The sequence below is a fragment of the Asterias amurensis genome, chromosome 15 (genome assembly GCF_032118995.1).
Source record: "Asterias amurensis chromosome 15, ASM3211899v1".
NCBI lineage: Eukaryota > Metazoa > Echinodermata > Asteroidea > Forcipulatida > Asteriidae > Asterias > Asterias amurensis.
The window spans coordinates 1,244,766-1,261,246 of NC_092662.1; the positions used below are offsets into that span (position 1 = coordinate 1,244,766).

Sequence of the window (16,481 nt, forward strand, 5' to 3'; positions counted from 1 at the left end):
ATATTTGTAACACTAACCTGAGGATATCTGAACTTCTTGAGTGGTAGTAGCCTGAACCATTGTTGTGTAGTCTTCTGTTGAGGTTACATAAAAAGTTGTGGTTACACCAGCCGTTATTGTAGCTTCAGTTGTTGTTGTTACATCGACAGTTGTTGTAGCCTCTGCTGATGTGGTTACATCTGCAGTTGTAGTAGCTTCAGCCATAGTAGTTACATCAGCAGTTGTAGTTTCAGCTGTTGTGGTTCTATCAGCAGTTGTTGTAGCATCAGCTGTTGCAGTTCCTTCATCAGTTGTTGTACTTTCAGCTGTTGTGGTAACACCAGCAGTTGTTGTAGCTTCAGCTGTTGTTGTTACATCGACAATTGTTGTAGCCTCAGCTGATGTGGTTACATCTGCAGTTGTAGTAGTTTCAGCAATAGTTGTAGTTTCAGCTGTTGTGGTTCTATCAGCAGTTGTTGTAGCATCAGCTGTTGTAGTTCCCTCAGCAGTTAGTGTAATTTCAGCTGTTGTTAAATCGACAGTTGCTGTAGCCTCAGCAGATGTGGTTACATCTGCAGGTGTAGTAGCTTCAGCCGTTGTAGTTACATAAGCAGTTGTTGTAGTTTCAGCTGTTGTGGTACCATCAACCGTTGTTGTATCTTCAGCTGTTGTAGTTACATCTGCGGTTGTGGCAGCCTCAGCTGTTGTAGTTACATCAGCAGTTGTGGTAGCTTCAATGGTTGTGGTTACATCAGCAGTAGCGGTAGCTTCAGCTGTTGTGGTTGCATCAGCAGTTGTCGTACCTTCAGCTGTGGTAGTTACTCCAGCAGTTGTGGTAGCCTCTGCTGTTGTGGTTACATCAGCAGTTGTTGTAGCCTCAACTTTGGTAGTTACATCAGCAGTTGTGGTCGCTTCAACTGTTGTGGTTACATCAGCAGTTGTGGTAGCTTCAGCTGTGGTAGTAACATCAGCAGTTGTGGTAGCATCAGCTGTTGTAGTTACATCAGCAGTAGTGGTAGATTCAACTGTTGTTGTCACATCAGCAGTTGTGGTAGCCTCAGCTGTTGTAGTGTTGACAGTTGTGCTAGCCTCAGCTGTTGTAGTCACATCGACAGTTGTTGTAGACTCAGCTGTTGTGGTTACATCAGCAGTTGTGGTAGCCTCAACTGTTGTAGTTACATCAGCAGTTGTGGTAGCCTCAGCTGTTGTGGTTACATCAGCAGTTGTGGTAACCTCAGCTGTTGTAGTTACATCAGCAGTGGTAGTAGCTTCAGCCGTTGTAGTTACAGCAGCAGTTGTTGTAGCTTCCGCTGATGTAGTAACATCAGCAGTTGTGGTAGCCTCAGATGTTGTTGTTGCATCAGCAGTGGTAGTGGCTTCAGCCGTTGTAGTAACAGCAGTGGTAGTGGCTTCAGACGTTGTAGTTACATCAGCAGTTGTTCTAGCTTCAGCCGCTGTAGTATCATCAGCAGTTGTGGTAGCCTCAGCTGTGGTAGATACATCAGCAGTTGTTGTAGCTTCAGCTGTTGTCGTAACATCAGCAGTTGTGGTAACCTCAGCTTGTGTAGTTACATCAGCAGTGGTGGTAGCTTCAGCCGTTGTAGTTACATCAGCAGTTGTTGTAGCTTCAGCTGTTGTAGTAACATCAGCAGTTGTGGTAGACTCAGCTGTTGTAGTTACATCAACAGTGGTGGTAGCTTCAGCCGTTGTAGTTACATCAGCAGATGTTCTGGTAACATCAGCAGTTGTGGTAGCCTCCGCTGTGGTAGTTACATCGGCAGTGGTGGTAACTTCAGCTGTGGTAGTTACATCAGCAGTTGTAGTGGCTTCAGCCATTGTAGTTACATCAGCAGTTGTTGTAGCCTCAGCTGTTGTAGTTCCATCAGCAGTTGTGGTAGCCTCAGATGTTGTAGTTGCATCAGCAGTGGTAGTGGCTTCAGCCGTTGTAGTTACATCAGCAGTTGTTGTACCTTCAGCTGTTGTAGTTACATCAGCAGTTGTGGTAACCTCAGCTGTGGTAGTTACATCGGCAGTTGTTGTAGCTTCAACTGTTGTAGTTACGTCAGCTGTTGTTGTAGCTTCAGCTGTTGTAGTTACATCAGCAGTTGTTGTAGCTTCAGCTGTTGTGGTTACATCGGCAGTTGTGGTAGCTTCAGCTGTTGAAGTTACATCAGCAGTTGTGGTAACTTCAGCTGTTGTGGCTACATCAGCAGTTGTGGTAGCCTCAGATGTTGTAGTTGCATCAGCAGTGGTAGTGGCTTCAGCCGTTGTAGTTACATCAGCAGTTGTTGTACCTTCAGCTGTTGTAGTTACATCAGCAGTTGTGGTAACCTCAGCTGTGGTAGTTACATCGGCAGTTGTTGTAGCTTCAGTTGTTGTAGTTACGTCAGCTGTTGTTGTAGCTTCAGCTGTTGTAGTAACATCAGCAGTTGTGGTAGCCTCAGCTGTTGTAGTTACATCAGCAGTTGTGGTAGCTTCAGCTGTTGTGGTTACATCAACAGTTGTAGTACCTTCAGCTGTTGTAGTAACATCAGCAGTGGTGGTAGCTTCAGCCGTTGTAGTTACATCAGCAGTTGTGGTAGCATCAGCTGTTGTAGTTACATCAGCAGTTGTTGTAGCTTCAGCTGTTGTAGTAATATCAACAGTTGTGGTAGCCTCAACTGTTGTAGTTACAACGGCTGATGTTGTAGCTTCAGCTGCTGTAGTAACATCAGCAGTTGTGGTAGCGTCAGCTGTGGTAGTTACATCAGCAGTGGTGGTAGCTTCAGCCGTTGTAGTTACATCAGCAGTTGTTGTAGCTTCAGCTGTTGTAGTAACATCAGCAGTGGTGGTAGCTTCAGCCGTTGTAGTTACATCAGCAGTTGTTGTAGCTCCAGCTGTTGTAGTTACATCAACAGTGGTGGTAGCTTCAGCCGTTGTAGTTAATTCAGCAGATGTTTTGGTAACATCAGCAGTTGTGGTAGCCTCCGCTGTGGTAGTTATATCGGCAGTGGTGGTAACTTCAGCTGTGGCAGTTACATCAGCAGTTGTAGTGGCTTCAGCCGTTGTAGTAACATCAGCAGTTGTTGTAGCTTCAGCTGTTGTAGTAACATCAGCTGTTGTGTTAGTCTCAGCTGTTGTAGTTACATCAGCAGTTGTTGTAGCTTCAGCAGTTGTTGTAGCTTTAGCTGTTGTAGTAACATCAGCAGTTGTGGTAGCTTCAGCTGTTCTGGTTACATCAACAATTGTGGTACCTTCAGCTGTTGTAGTATCATCAGCCGTGGTGGTAGCTTCAGCCGTTGTAGTTACATCAGCAGTTGTGGTAGCATCAGCTGTTGTAGTTACATCAGCAGTTGTTGTAGCTTCAGCTGTTGTAGTAATATCAACAGTTGTGGTAGCCTCCACTGTTGAAGTTGCATAAGCAGTGGTAGTGGCTTCAGACGTTGTAGTTACATCAGCAGTTGTTGTAGCTTCAGCTGCTGTAGTAACATCAGCAGTTGTGGTAGCGTCAGCTGTGGTAGTTACATCAGCCGTTGTGGTAGCCTCGGTTGTTGTAGTTACATCAGCAGTTGTTGTAGCTTCAGCTGTTGTCGTAACATCAGCAGTTGTGGTAACCTCAGCTTGTGTAGTTACATCAGCAGTGGTGGTAGCTTCAGCCGTTGTAGTTACATCAGCAGTTGTTGTAGCTTCAGCTGTTGTAGTAACATCAGCAGTTGTGGTAGCGTCTGCTGTTGTAGTAACATCAGCAGTTGTGGAAGCATCAGCTGTTGTAGTTACATCAGCAGTTGTTGTAGCTTCAGCCGTTGTAGTAACATCAGCAGATGTTCTGGTAACATCAGCAGTTGTAGTAGCCTCCGCTGTGGTAGTTACATCGGCAGTGGTGGTAACTTCAGCTGTGGTAGTTACATCAGCAGTTGTAGTGGCTTCAGCCGTTGTAGTTACATCAGCAGTTGTTGTAGCCTCAGCTGTTGTAGTTCCATCAGCAGTTGTGGTAGCCTCAGATGTTGTAGTTCCATCAGCAGTGGTAGTGGCTTCAGCCGTTGTAGTTACATCAGCAGTTGTTGTACCTTCAGCTGTTGTAGTTACATCAGCAGTTGTGGTAACCTCAGCTGTGGTAGTTACATCGGCAGTTGTTGTAGCTTCAGCTGTTGTAGTTACGTCAGCTGTTGTTGTAGCTTCAGTTGTTGTAGTTACATCGGCAGTTGTTGTAGCTTCAGCTGTTGTGGTTACATCAGCAGTTGTGGTAACTTCAGCTGTTGTGGCTACATCAGCAGTTGTGGTAGCCTCAGATGTTGTAGTTGCATCAGCAGTGGTAGTGGCTTCAGCCGTTGTAGTTACATCAGCAGTTGTTGTACCGTCAACTGTTGTAGTTACATCAGCAGTTGTGGTAACCTCAGCTGTGGTAGTTACATCGGCAGTTGTTGTAGCTTCAGCTGTTGTCGTAACATCAGCAGTTGTTGTAACCTCAGCTGTTGTAGTTACATCAGCAGTGGTGGTAGCTTCAGCCGTTGTAGTTACATCAGCAGCTGTTGTAGCTTCAGCTGTTGTAGTAACATCAGCAGTGGTGGTAGCTTCAGCCGTTGTAGTTACATCAGCAGTTGTTGTAGCTTCAGCTGTTGTAGTTACATCAACAGTGGTGGTAGCTTCAGCCGTTGTAGTTACATCAGCAGATGTTTTGGTAACATCAGCAGTTGTGGTAGCCTCCGCTGTGGTAGTTACATCGGCAGTGGTGGTAACTTCAGCTGTGGCAGTTACATCAGCAGTTGTAGTGGCTTCAGCCGTTGTGGTAACATCAGCAGTTGTTGTAGCTTCAGCTGTTGTAGTAACATCAGCTGATGTGTTAGTCTCAGCTGTTGTAGTTACATCAGCAGTTGTTGTAGCTTCAGCAGTTGTTGTAACTTTAGCTGTTGTAGTAACATCAGCAGTTGTGGTAGCCTCAGCTGTTGTAGTTACATCAGCAGTTGTGGTAGCTTCAGCTGTTGTGGTTACATCAACAATTGTTGTACCTTCAGCTGTTTTAGTATCATCAGCCGTGGTGGTAGCTTCAGCCGTTGTAGTTACATCAGCAGTTGTGGTAGCATCAGCTGTTGTAGTTACATCAGCAGTTGTTGTAGCTTCAGCTGTTGTAGTAATATCAACAGTTGTGGTAGCCTCCACTGTTGAAGTTGCATCAGCAGTGGTAGTGGCTTCAGACGTTGTAGTTACATCAGCAGTTGTTGTAGCTTCAGCTGCTGTAGTAACACCAGCAGTTGTGGTAGCGTCAGCTGTGGTAGTTACATCAGCCGTTGTGGTAGCCTCGGTTGTTGTAGTTACATCAGCAGTTGTTGTAGCTTCAGCCGTTGTAGTTACATCAGCAGATGTTCTGGTAACATCAGCAGTTGTAGTAGCCTCCGCTGTGGTAGTTACATCGGCAGTGGTGGTAACTTCAGCTGTGGTAGTTACATCAGCAGTTGTAGTGGCTTCAGCCGTTGTAGTTACATCAGCAGTTGTTGTTGCCTCAGCTGTTGTAGTTCCATCAGCAGTCGTGGTAGCCTCAGATGTTGTAGTTGCATCAGCAGTGGTAGTGGCTTCAGCCGTTGTAGTTACATCAGCAGTTGTTGTACCTTCAGCTGTTGTAGTTACATCAGCAGTTGTGGTAACCTCAGCTGTGGTAGTTACATCGGCAGTTGTTGTAGCTTCAGCTGTTGTAGTTACGTCAGCTGTTGTTGTAGCTTCAGTTGTTGTAGTTACATCAGCAGTTGTTGTAGCTTCAGCTGTTGTGGTTACAACGGCAGTTGTAGTAGCTTCAGCTGTTGAAGTTACATCAGCAGTTGTGGTAGCTTCAGCTGTTGTGGTTGCATCAGCAGTTGTGGTAGCCTCAGATATTGTAGTTGCAACAGCAGTGGTAGTGGCTTCATCCGTTGTAATTACATCAGCAGTTGTTGTACCTTCAGCTGTTGTAGTTACATCAGCAGTTGTGGTAACCTCAGCTGTGGTAGTTACATCGGCAGTTGTTGTAGCTTCAGCTGTTGTAGTTACGTCAGCTGTTGTTGTAGCTTCAGCTGTTGTAGTTACATCAGCAGTTGTGGTAGCTTCAGCTGTTGTGGTTACATCGGCAGTTGTGGTAGCTTCAGCTGTTGTAGTTACATCAGCAGTTGTTGTAGCTTCAGCTGTTGTAGTAACATCAGCTGTTGCGGTAGTCTCAGCTGTTGTAGTTACAACAGCAGTTGTTGTAGCTTCAGCAGTTGTTGTAGCTTCAGCTGTTGTAGTAACATCAGCAGTTGTGGTAGCCTCAGCTGTTGTAGTTACATCAGCAGTTGTGGTAGCTTCATCTGTTGTGGTTACATCAACAGTTGTTGTACCTTCAGCTGCTGTAGTAACATCAGCAGTTGTGGTAGCGTCAGCTGTGGTAGTTACATCAGCCGTTGTGGTAGCCTCGGCTGTTGTAGTTACATCAGCAGTTGTTGTAGCTTCAGCTGTTGTAGTAACATCAGCAGTTGTGGTAGCGTCAGCTGTTGTAGTAACATCAGCAGTTGTGGAAGCATCAGCTGTTGTAGTTACATCAGCAGTTGTTGTAGCTTCAGCCGTTGTAGTTACATCAGCAGATGTTCTGGTAACATCAGCAGTTGTAGTAGCCTCCGCTGTGGTAGTTACATCGGAAGTGGTGGTAACTTCAGCTGTGGTAGTTACATCAGCAGTTGTAGTGGCTTCAGCCGTTGTAGTTACATCAGCAGTTGTAGTAGCCTCCGCTGTGGTAGTTACATCGGCAGTGGTGGTAACTTCAGCTGTGGTAGTTACATCAGCAGTTGTAGTGGCTTCAGCCGTTGTAGTTACACCAGCAGTTGTTGTAGCCTCAGCTGTTGTAGTTCCATCAGCAGTTGTGGTAGCCTCAGATGTTGTAGTTGCATCAGCAGTGGTAGTGGCTTCAGCCGTTGTAGTTACATCAGCAGTTGTTGTACCTTCAGCTGTTGTAGTTACATCAGCAGTTGTGGTAACCTCAGCTGTGGTAGTTACATCGGCAGTTGTTGTAGCTTCAGCTGTTGTAGTTACGTCAGCTGTTGTTGTAGCTTCAGTTGTTGTAGTTGAAACAGCAGTTGTTGTAGCTTCAGCTGTTGTGGTTACAACGGCAGTTGTAGTAGCTTCAGCTGTTGAAGTTACATCAGCAGTAATGGTAGCTTCAGCTGTTGTGGTTGCATCAGCAGTTGTGGTAACCTCAGCTGTTGTAGTTACATCAGCAGTGGTGGTAGCTTCAGCTGTTGTAGTTACATCAGCAGTTGTTGTAGCTTCAGCTGTTGTAGTAACATCAGCAGTGGTGGTAGCTTCAGCCGTTGTAGTTACATCAGCAGTTGTTGTAGCTTCAGCTGTTGTAGTTACATCAACAGTGGTGGTAGCTTCAGCCGTTGTAGTTACATCAGCAGTTGTTGTAGCTTCAGCTGTTGTAGTAACATCAGCTGTTGTGTTAGTCTCAGCTGTTGTATTTACATCAGCAGTTGTTGTAGCTTCAGCAGTTGTTGTAGCTTTAGCTGTTGTAGTAACATCAGCAGTTGTGGTAGCCTCAGCTGTTGTAGTTACATCAGCAGTTGTGGTAGCTTCAGCTGTTGTGGTTACATCAACAATTCTTGTACCTTCAGCTGTTGTAGTATCATCAGCCGTGGTGGTAGCTTCAGTCGTTGTAGTTACATCAGCAGTTGTGGTAGCATCAGCTGTTGTAGTTACATCAGCAGTTGTTGTAGCTTCAGCTGTTGTAGTAATATCAACAGTTGTGGTAGCCTCCACTGTTGAAGTTGCATCAGCAGTGGTAGTGGCTTCTGACGTTTTAGTTACATCAGCAGTTGTTGTAGCTTCAGCTGCTTTAGTAACATCAGCAGTTGTGGTAGCGTCAGCTGTGGTAGTTACATCAGCCGTTGTGGTAGCCTCGGTTGTTGTAGTTACATCAGCAGTTGTTGTAGCTTCAGCTGTTGTCGTAACATCAGCAGTTGTAGTAACCTCAGCTGTTGTAGTTACATCAGCAGTGGTGGTAGCTTCAGCCGTTGTAGTTACATCAGCAGTTGTTGTAGCTTCAGCTGTTGTAGTAACATCAGCAGTTGTGGTAGCGTCAGCTGTTGTAGTAACATCAGCAGTTGTGGAAGCATCAGCTGTTGTAGTTACATCAGCAGTTGTTGTAGCTTCAGCCGTTGTAGTTACATCAGCAGATGTTCTGGTAACATCAGCAGTTGTAGTAGCCTCCGCTGTGGTAGTTACATCGGCAGTGGTGGTAACTTCAGCTGTGGTAGTTACATCAGCAGTTGTAGTGGCTTCAGCCGTTGTAGTTACATCAGCAGTTGTTGTAGCCTCAGCTGTTGTAGTTCCATCAGCAGTTGTGGTAGCCTCAGATGTTGTAGTTGCATCAGCAGTGGTAGTGGCTTCAGCCGCTGTAGTTACATCAGCAGTTGTTGTACCTTCAGCTGTTGTAGTTACATCAGCAGTTGTGGTAACCTCAGCTGTGGTAGTTACATCGGCAGTTGTTGTAGCTTCAGCTGTTGTAGTTACGTCAGCTGTTGTTGTAGCTTCAGTTGTTGTAGTTACATCAGCAGTTGTTGTAGCTGCAGCTGTTGTGGTTACACCGGCAGTTGTAGTAGCTTCAGCTGTTGAAGTTACATCAGCAGTCGTGGTAACTTCAGCTGTTGTGGCTACATCAGCAGTTGTGGTAGCCTCAGATGTTGTAGTTGCATCAGCAGTGGTAGTGGCTTCAGCCGTTGTAGTTACATCAGCAGTTGTTGTACCTTCAGCTGTTGTAGTTACATCAGCAGTTGTTGTAACCTCAGCTGTGGTAGTTACATCGGCAATTGTTGTAGCTTCAGCTGTTGTAGTTACGTCAGCTGTTGTTGTAGCTTCAGCTGTTGTAGTAACATCAGCAGTTGTGGTAGCCTCAGCTGTTGTAGTTACATCAGCAGTTGTGGTAGCTTCAGCTGTTGTGGTTACATCAACAGTTGTTGTACCTTCAGCTGTTGTAGTAACATCAGCAGTGGTGGTAGCTTCAGCCGTTGTAGTTACATCGGCAGTTGTGGTAGCTTCAGCTGTTGTAGTTACATCAGCAGTTGTTGTAGCTTCAGCTGTTGTAGTAACATCAGCTGTTGTGGTAGTCTCAGCTGTTGTAGTTACAACAGCAGTTGTTGTAGCTTCAGCAGTTGTTGTAGCTTCAGCTGTTGTAGTAACATCAGCAGTTGTGGTAGCCTCAGCTGTTGTAGTTACATCAGCTACATCAGCAGTTGTGGTAGCTTCATCTGTTGTGGTTACATCAACAGTTGTTGTACCTTCAGCTGCTGTAGTAACATCAGCAGTTGTGGTAGCGTCAGCTGTGGTAGTTACATCAGCCGTTGTGGTAGCCTCGGCTGTTGTAGTTACATCAGCAGTTGTTGTAGCTTCAGCTGTTGTAGTAACATCAGCAGTTGTGGTAGACTCAGCTGTTGTAGTTACATCAACAGTGGTGGTAGCTTCAGCCGTTGTAGTTACATCAGCAGATGTTGTAGCTTCAGCTGCTGTAGTAACATCAGCAGTTGTTGTAGCGTCAGCTGTGGTAGTTACATCAGCCGTTGTGGTAGCCTCGGCTGTTGTAGTTACATCAGCAGTTGTTGTAGCTTCAGCTGTTGTCGTAACATCAGCAGTTGTGGTAACCTCAGCTGTTGTAGTTACATCAGCAGTGGTGGTAGCTTCAGCCGTTGTAGTTACATCAGCAGTTGTTGTAACTTCAGCTGTTGTAGTAACATCAGCAGTTGTGGTAGCGTCAGCTGTTGTAGTAACATCAGTAGTTATGGAAGCATCAGCTGTTGTAGTTACATCAGCAGTTGTTGTACCTTCAGCTGTTGTAGTTACATCAGCAGTTGTGGTAACCTCAGCTGTGGTAGTTACATCGGCAGTTGTTGTAGCTTCAGCTGTTGTAGTTACGTCAGCTGTTGTTGTAGCTTCAGTTGTTGTAGTTACATCGGCAGTTGTTGTAGCTTCAGCTGTTGTGGTTACATCAGCAGTTGTGGTAACTTCAGCTGTTGTGGCTACATCAGCAGTTGTGGTAGCCTCAGATGTTGTAGTTGCATCAGCAGTGGTAGTGGCTTCAGCCGTTGTAGTTACATCAGCAGTTGTTGTACCTTCAGCTGTTGTAGTTACATCAGCAGTTGTGGTAACCTCAGCTGTGGTAGTTACATCGGCAGTTGTTGTAGCTTCAGCTGTTGTAGTTACGTCAGCTGTTGTTGTAGCTTCAGTTGTTGTAGTTACATCGGCAGTTGTTGTAGCTTCAGCTGTTGTGGTTACATCAGCAGTTGTGGTAACTTCAGCTGTTGTGGCTACATCAGCAGTTGTGGTAGCCTCAGATGTTGTAGTTGCATCAGCAGTGGTAGTGGCTTCAGCCGTTGTAGTTACATCAGCAGTTGTTGTACCGTCAGCTGTTGTAGTTACATCAGCAGTTGTGGTAACCTCAGCTGTGGTAGTTACATCGGCAGTTGTTGTAGCTTCAGCTGTTGTCGTAACATCAGCAGTTGTTGTAACCTCAGCTGTTGTAGTTACATCAGCAGTGGTGGTAGCTTCAGCCGTTGTAGTTACATCAGCAGCTGTTGTAGCTTCAGCTGTTGTAGTAACATCAGCAGTGGTGGTAGCTTCAGCCGTTGTAGTTACATCAGCAGTTGTTGTAGCTTCAGCTGTTGTAGTTACATCAACAGTGGTGGTAGCTTCAGCCGTTGTAGTTACATCAGCAGATGTTTTGGTAACATCAGCAGTTGTGGTAGCCTCCGCTGTGGTAGTTACATCGGCAGTGGTGGTAACTTCAGCTGTGGTAGTTACATCAGCAGTTGTAGTGGCTTCAGCCGTTGTAGTTACATCAGCAGTTGTTGTAGCCTCAGCTGTTGTAGTTCCATCAGCAGTTGTGGTAGCCTGAGATGTTGTAGTTGCATCAGCAGTGGTAGTGGCTTCAGCCGTTATAGTTACATCAGCAGTTGTTGTACCTTCAGCTGTTGTAGTTACATCAGCAGTTGTGGTAACCTCAGCTGTGGTAGTTACATCGGCAGTTGTGGTAGCTTCAGCTGTTGTGGTTACATCAACAGTTGTTGTACCTTCAGCTGTTGTAGTAACATCAGCAGTGGTGGTAGCTTCAGCCGTTGTAGTTACATCGGCAGTTGCTGTAGCTTTAGCTGCTGTAGTTACGTCAGCTGTTGTTGTAGCTTCAGCTGTTGTAGTAACATCAGCAGTTGTGGTAGCCTCAGCTGTTGTAGTTACATCAGCAGTTGTGGTAGTTTCAGCTGTTGTGGTTACATCAACAGTTGTTGTAACTTCAGCTATTGTTGTAACATCAGCAGTGGTGGTAGCTTCAGCCGTTGTAGTTACATCAGCAGTTGTTAAAGCTTCAGCTGTTGTAGTAACATCAGCAGTTGTGGTAGCCTCAGCTGTGGTAGTTATATCGGCAGTTGTTGTAGCTGCAGCTGTTGTAGTTACATCAGCGGTTGTTGTAGCTTCAGCTGTTGTAGTAACATCAGCAGTGGTGGTAGCTTCAGCCATTGTAGTTACATCAGCAGTTGTTGAAGCTTCAGCTGTTGTAGTAACATCAGCGGTTGTTGTACCTTCAGCCGTTGTAGTTACATCAACAGTTGTTGTACCTTCACCTGTTGTAGTAACATCAGCTGTTGTGGTAGCTTCAGCTGTGGTAGTTGGATCAGCAGTGGTAGTGGCTTCAGCCGTTGTAGTTACATCAGCAGTTGTTGAAGCTTCAGCTGTTGTAGTAACATCAGCAGTTGTGGTAGCTTCAGCTGTTGTAGTAACATCAGCAGTTGTGGTAGCCTCAGATGTTGTAGTTGCATCAGCAGTGGTAGTGGCTTCAGCCGTTGTAGTTACATCAGCAGTTGTTGTACCTTCAGCTGTTTTAGTTACATCAGCACTTGTGGTAACCTCAGATGTGGTAGTTACATCGGCAGTTGTTGTAGCTTCAGCTGTCGTCGTAAGATCAGCAGTTGTGGTAACCTCAGCTGTTGTTTTTACATCAGCAGTGGTGGTAGCTTCAGCCATTGTAGTTATATCAGCAGTTGTTGTAGCTTCGGCTGTTGTAGTTACATCAGCAGTTGTGGTAACCTCAGCTGTGGTAGTTACATCGGCAGTTGTTGTAGCTTCAGCTGTTGTAGTTACGTCAGCTGTTGTTGCAGCTTCAGCTGTTGTAGTAACATCAGCAGTTGTAGTGGCTTGAGCAGTTGTAGTTGCATCAGCAGTGGTAGTGGCTTCAGCTGTTGTAGTTTTATCAGCAGTTGTGGTAGCTTGAGCTGTTGTGGTTACATCGGCAGTTGTGGTAGCTTCAGCTGTTGTAGTTACATCAGCAGTTGTTGTAGCTTCAGCTGTTGTAGTAACATCAGCTGTTGTGGTAGCCTCAGCTGTTGTAGTTACATCAGCAGTAGTGGTAGTTTCAGCCGATGTAGTTACATCGACAGTTGTTGTAGCTTCAGCTGTTGTAGTTACATCAGCAGTTGTGGTAGCTTCAGCTGTGGTAGTTGCATCAGCAGTGGTAGTGGCTTCAGCCGTTGTAGTTACATCAGCAGTTGTTGAAGCTACAGCTGTTGTAGTAACATCAGCAGTTGTGGTAGCTTCAGCTGTTGTAGTAACATCAGCAGCTGTGGTAGCCTCAGATGTTGTAGTTGCATCAGCTGTGGTAGTGGCTTCAGCCGTTGTAGTTACATCAGCAGTTGTTGTACCTTCAGCTGTTGTAGTTACATCAGCACTTGTGGTAACCTCAGCTGTGGTAGTTACATCGGCAGTTGTTGTAGCTTCAGCTGTCGTCGTAAGATCAGCAGTTGTGGTAACCTCAGCTGCTGTTGTTACATCAGCAGTGGTGGTAGCTTCAGCCGTTGTAGTTACATCAGCAGTTGTTGTAGCTTCGGCTGTTGTAGTTACATCAGCAGTTGTGGTAACCTCAGCTGTGGTAGTTACATCGGCAGTTGTTGTAGCTTCAGCTGTTGTAGTTACGTCAGCTGTTGTTGCAGCTTCAGCTGTTGTAGTAACATCAGCAGTTGTAGTGGCTTGAGCAGTTGTAGTTGCATCAGCAGTGGTAGTGGCTTCAGCTGTTGTAGTTGTATCAGCAGTTGTGGTAGCTTGAGCTGTTGTGGTTACATCGGCAGTTGTGGTAGCTTCAGCTGTTGTAGTTACATCAGCAGTTGTTGTAGCTTCAGCTGTTGTAGTAACATCAGCTGTTGTGGTAGCCTCAGCTGTTGTAGTTACATCAGCAGTAGTGGTAGTTTCAGCCGATGTAGTTACATCGACAGTTGTTGTAGCTTCAGCTGTTGTAGTCACATCAGCAGTTGTGGTAGCCTCAGCTGTGGTAGTTACATCGGCAGTTGTTGTAGCTTCAGCTGTTGTAGTTACATCAGCAGTTGTGGTAGCTTCAGCTGTTGTGGTTACATCAACAGTTGTTGTACCTTCAGCTGTTGTAGTAACATCAGCAGTGGTGGTAGCTTCAGCCGTTGTAGTTACATCAGCAGTTGTTGTAGCTTCAGCTGTTGTAGTAACATCAGCAGTTGTGATAGCCTCAGCTGTTGTAGTTACATCAGCAGTTGTGGTAGCTTCAGCTGTGGTAGCTACATCGGCAGTTGTTGTAGCTTCAGCTGTTGTAGTTACATCAGCAGTGGTGGTAGCTTCAGCTGTTGTGGTTACATCAACAGTTGTTGTACCTTCAGCTGTTGAAGTAACATCAGCAGTGGTGGTAGCTTCAGCCGTTGTAGTTACATCAGCAGTTGTTAAAGCTTCAGCTGTTGTAGTAACATCAGCAGTTGTGGTAGCTTCAGCTGTTGTGGTTACATCGACAGTTGTAGTAGCCTCAGCTGTTGTAGTTACATCAGCAGTTGTGGTAGCTTCAGCTGTTGTGGTTACATCAACAGTTGTTGTACCTTCAGCTGTTGTAGTAACATCAGCAGTGGTGGTAGCTTCAGCCGTTGTAGTTACATCAGCAGATGTTAAAGCTTCAGCTGTTGTAGTAGCATCAGCAGTTGTGGTAGCTTCAGCCGTTGTAGTTACATCAACAGTTGTTGTACCTTCAGCTGTTGTAGTAACATCAGCTGTTGTGGTAGCTTCAGCTGTGGTAGTTGCATCAGCAGTGATAGTGGCTTCAGCCGTTGTAGTTACATCAGCAGTTGTTGAAGCTTCAGCTGTTGTAGTAACATCAGCAGTTGTGGTAGCTTCAGCTGTTGTAGTAACATCAGCAGTTGTGGTAGCCTCAGATGTTGTAGTTGCATCAGCAGTGGTAGTGGCTTCAGCCGTGGTAGTTACATCAGCAGTTGTTGTACCTTCAGCTGTTGTAGTTACATCAGCACTTGTGGTAACCTCAGCTGTGGTAGTTACATCGGCAGTTGTTGTAGCTTCAGCTGTCGTCGTAAGATCAGCAGTTGTGGTAACCTCAGCTGTTGTTGTTACATCAGCAGTGGTGGTAGCTTCAGCCGTTGTAGTTACATCAGCAGTTGTTGTAGCTTCAGCTGTTGTAGTAACATCAGCAGTTGTGGTAGCCTCAGCTGTTGTAGTTACATCCACAGTGGTGGTAGCTTCAGCCGTTGTAGTTACATCAACAGATGTTGTAGCTTCAGCTGTTGTAGTAACATCAGCAGTTGTGGTAGCCTCCGCTGTGGTAGTTACATCGGCAGTGGTGGTAACTTCAGCTTTGGTAGTTACATCAGCAGTTGTTGTAGCCTCAGCTGTTGTAGTTGCATCAGCAGTGGTAGTGGCTTCAGCCGTTGTATTTACATCAGCAGTTGTTGTACCTTCAGCTGTTGTAGTTACATCAGCACTTGTGGTAACCTCAGCTGTGGTAGTTACATCGGCAGTTGTAGCTTCAGCAGTCGTCGTAAGACCAGCAGTTGTGGTAACCTCAGCTGTTGTTGTTACATCAGCAGTGGTGGTAGCTTCAGCCGTTGTAGTTACATCAGCAGTTGTTGAAGCTTCAGCTGTTGTAGTAACATCAGCAGTTGTGGTAGCCTCAGCTGTAGTAGTTACATCAGCAGTTGTTGTAGCTTCGGCTGTTGTAGTTACATCAGCAGTTGTGGTAACCTCAGCTGTGGTAGTTATATCGGCAGTTGTTGTAGCTACAGCTGTTGTAGTTACGTCAGCTATTGTTGCAGCTTCAGCTGTGGTAGTTACATCTGCAGTTGTAGTGGCTTGAGCAGTTGTAGTTGCATCAGCAGTGGTAGTGGCTTCAGCTGTTGTAGTTGCATCAGCAGTTGTGGTAGCTTGAGCTGTTGTGGTTACATCGGCAGTTGTGGTAGCTTCAGCTGTTGTAGTTACATCAACAGTTGTTGTAGCTTCAGCTGTTGTAGTAACATCAGCTGTTGTGGTAGCCTCAGCTGTTGTAGTTACATCAGCAGTAGTGGTAGCTTCAGCCGATATAGTTACATCAGCAGTTGTGGTAACCTCAGCTGTGGTAGTTACATCGGCAGTTGTTGTAGCTTCAGCTGTTGTAGTTACGTCAGCTGTTATTGCAGCTTCAGCTGTTGTAGTAACATCAGCAGTTGTAGTGGCTTGAGCAGTTGTAGTTGCATCAGCAGTGGTAGTGGCTTCAGCTGTTGTAGTTGCATCAGCAGTTGTGGTAGCTTGAGCTGTTGTGGTTACATCGGCAGTTGTGGTAGCTTCAGCTGTTGTAGTTACATCAGCAGTTGTTGTAGCTTCAGCTGTTGTAGTAACATCAGCTGTTGTGGTAGCCTCAGCTGTTGTAGTTACATCAGCAGACGTGGTAGTTTCGGCCGAAGTAGTTACATCGACAGTTGTTGTAGCTTCAGCTGTTGTAGTCACATCAGCAGCTGTGGTAGCCTCAGCTGTGGTAGTTACATCGGCAGTTGTTGTAGCTTCAGCTGTTGTAGTTACATCAGCAGTTGTGGTAGCTTCAGCTGTTGTGGTTACATCAACAGTTGTTGTACCTTCAGCTGTTGTAGTAACATCAGCAGTTGTGGTAGCTTCAGCTGTTGTGGTTACATCGACAGTTGTAGTAGCCTCAGCTGTTGTAGTTACATCAGCAGTTGTGGTAGCTTCAGCTGTTGTGGTTACATCAACAGTTGTTGTACCTTCAGCTGTTGTAGTAACATCAGCATTGGTGGTAGCTTCAGCCGTTGTAGTTACATCAGCAGTTGTTAAAGCTTCAGCTGTGGTAGTTACATCGGCAGTTGTTGTAGCTTCAGCTGTCGTCGTAAGATCAGCAGTTGTGGTAACCTCAGCTGTTGTTGTTACATCAGCAGTGGTGGTAGCTTCAGCCGTTGTAGTTACATCAGCAGTTGTTGTAGCTTCAGCTGTTGTGGTTACACCAACAGTTGTGGCAGCCTCAGCTGTGGTAGTTACATCAGCAGTTGTGGTAGCTTCAGCTGTTGTAGTAATATCAGCAGTTGTAGTAGCTTCAACTGTTGTGGTGACATCAGCAGTTGTGGTAGCTTCAGATGTGGTAGTTACATCAGCTGTTGTGGTAGCCTCAGCTGTGGTAGTTACATCAGCAGTTGTGGTAGCTTCGGCTGTTGTAGTTACATCAGCAGTTGTGGTAACCTCAGCTGTGGTAGTTACATCGGCAGTTGTTG

The 16,481-nt window shown here is 45.7% G+C and overlaps 1 protein-coding gene across 1 annotated transcript in view; it reads right to left on the reverse strand.

The window, feature by feature from the left end:
• Window positions 1-386: 386 nt before the first annotated feature.
• Window positions 387-16,481, reverse strand: part of LOC139948376 (uncharacterized) — an 85,705-nt gene continuing 69,610 nt past the window's right edge. Inside the window, exons 4-8 of the mRNA XM_071946516.1 lie at window positions 9,718-9,848; window positions 6,973-7,020; window positions 5,782-5,862; window positions 982-1,185; window positions 387-392 (exon numbers count right to left, since the gene is read on the reverse strand). Coding sequence (XP_071802617.1) covers window positions 387-392; window positions 982-1,185; window positions 5,782-5,862; window positions 6,973-7,020; window positions 9,718-9,848 — 470 coding nt within the window. The remainder of the gene's footprint in view (window positions 393-981; window positions 1,186-5,781; window positions 5,863-6,972; window positions 7,021-9,717; window positions 9,849-16,481) is intronic.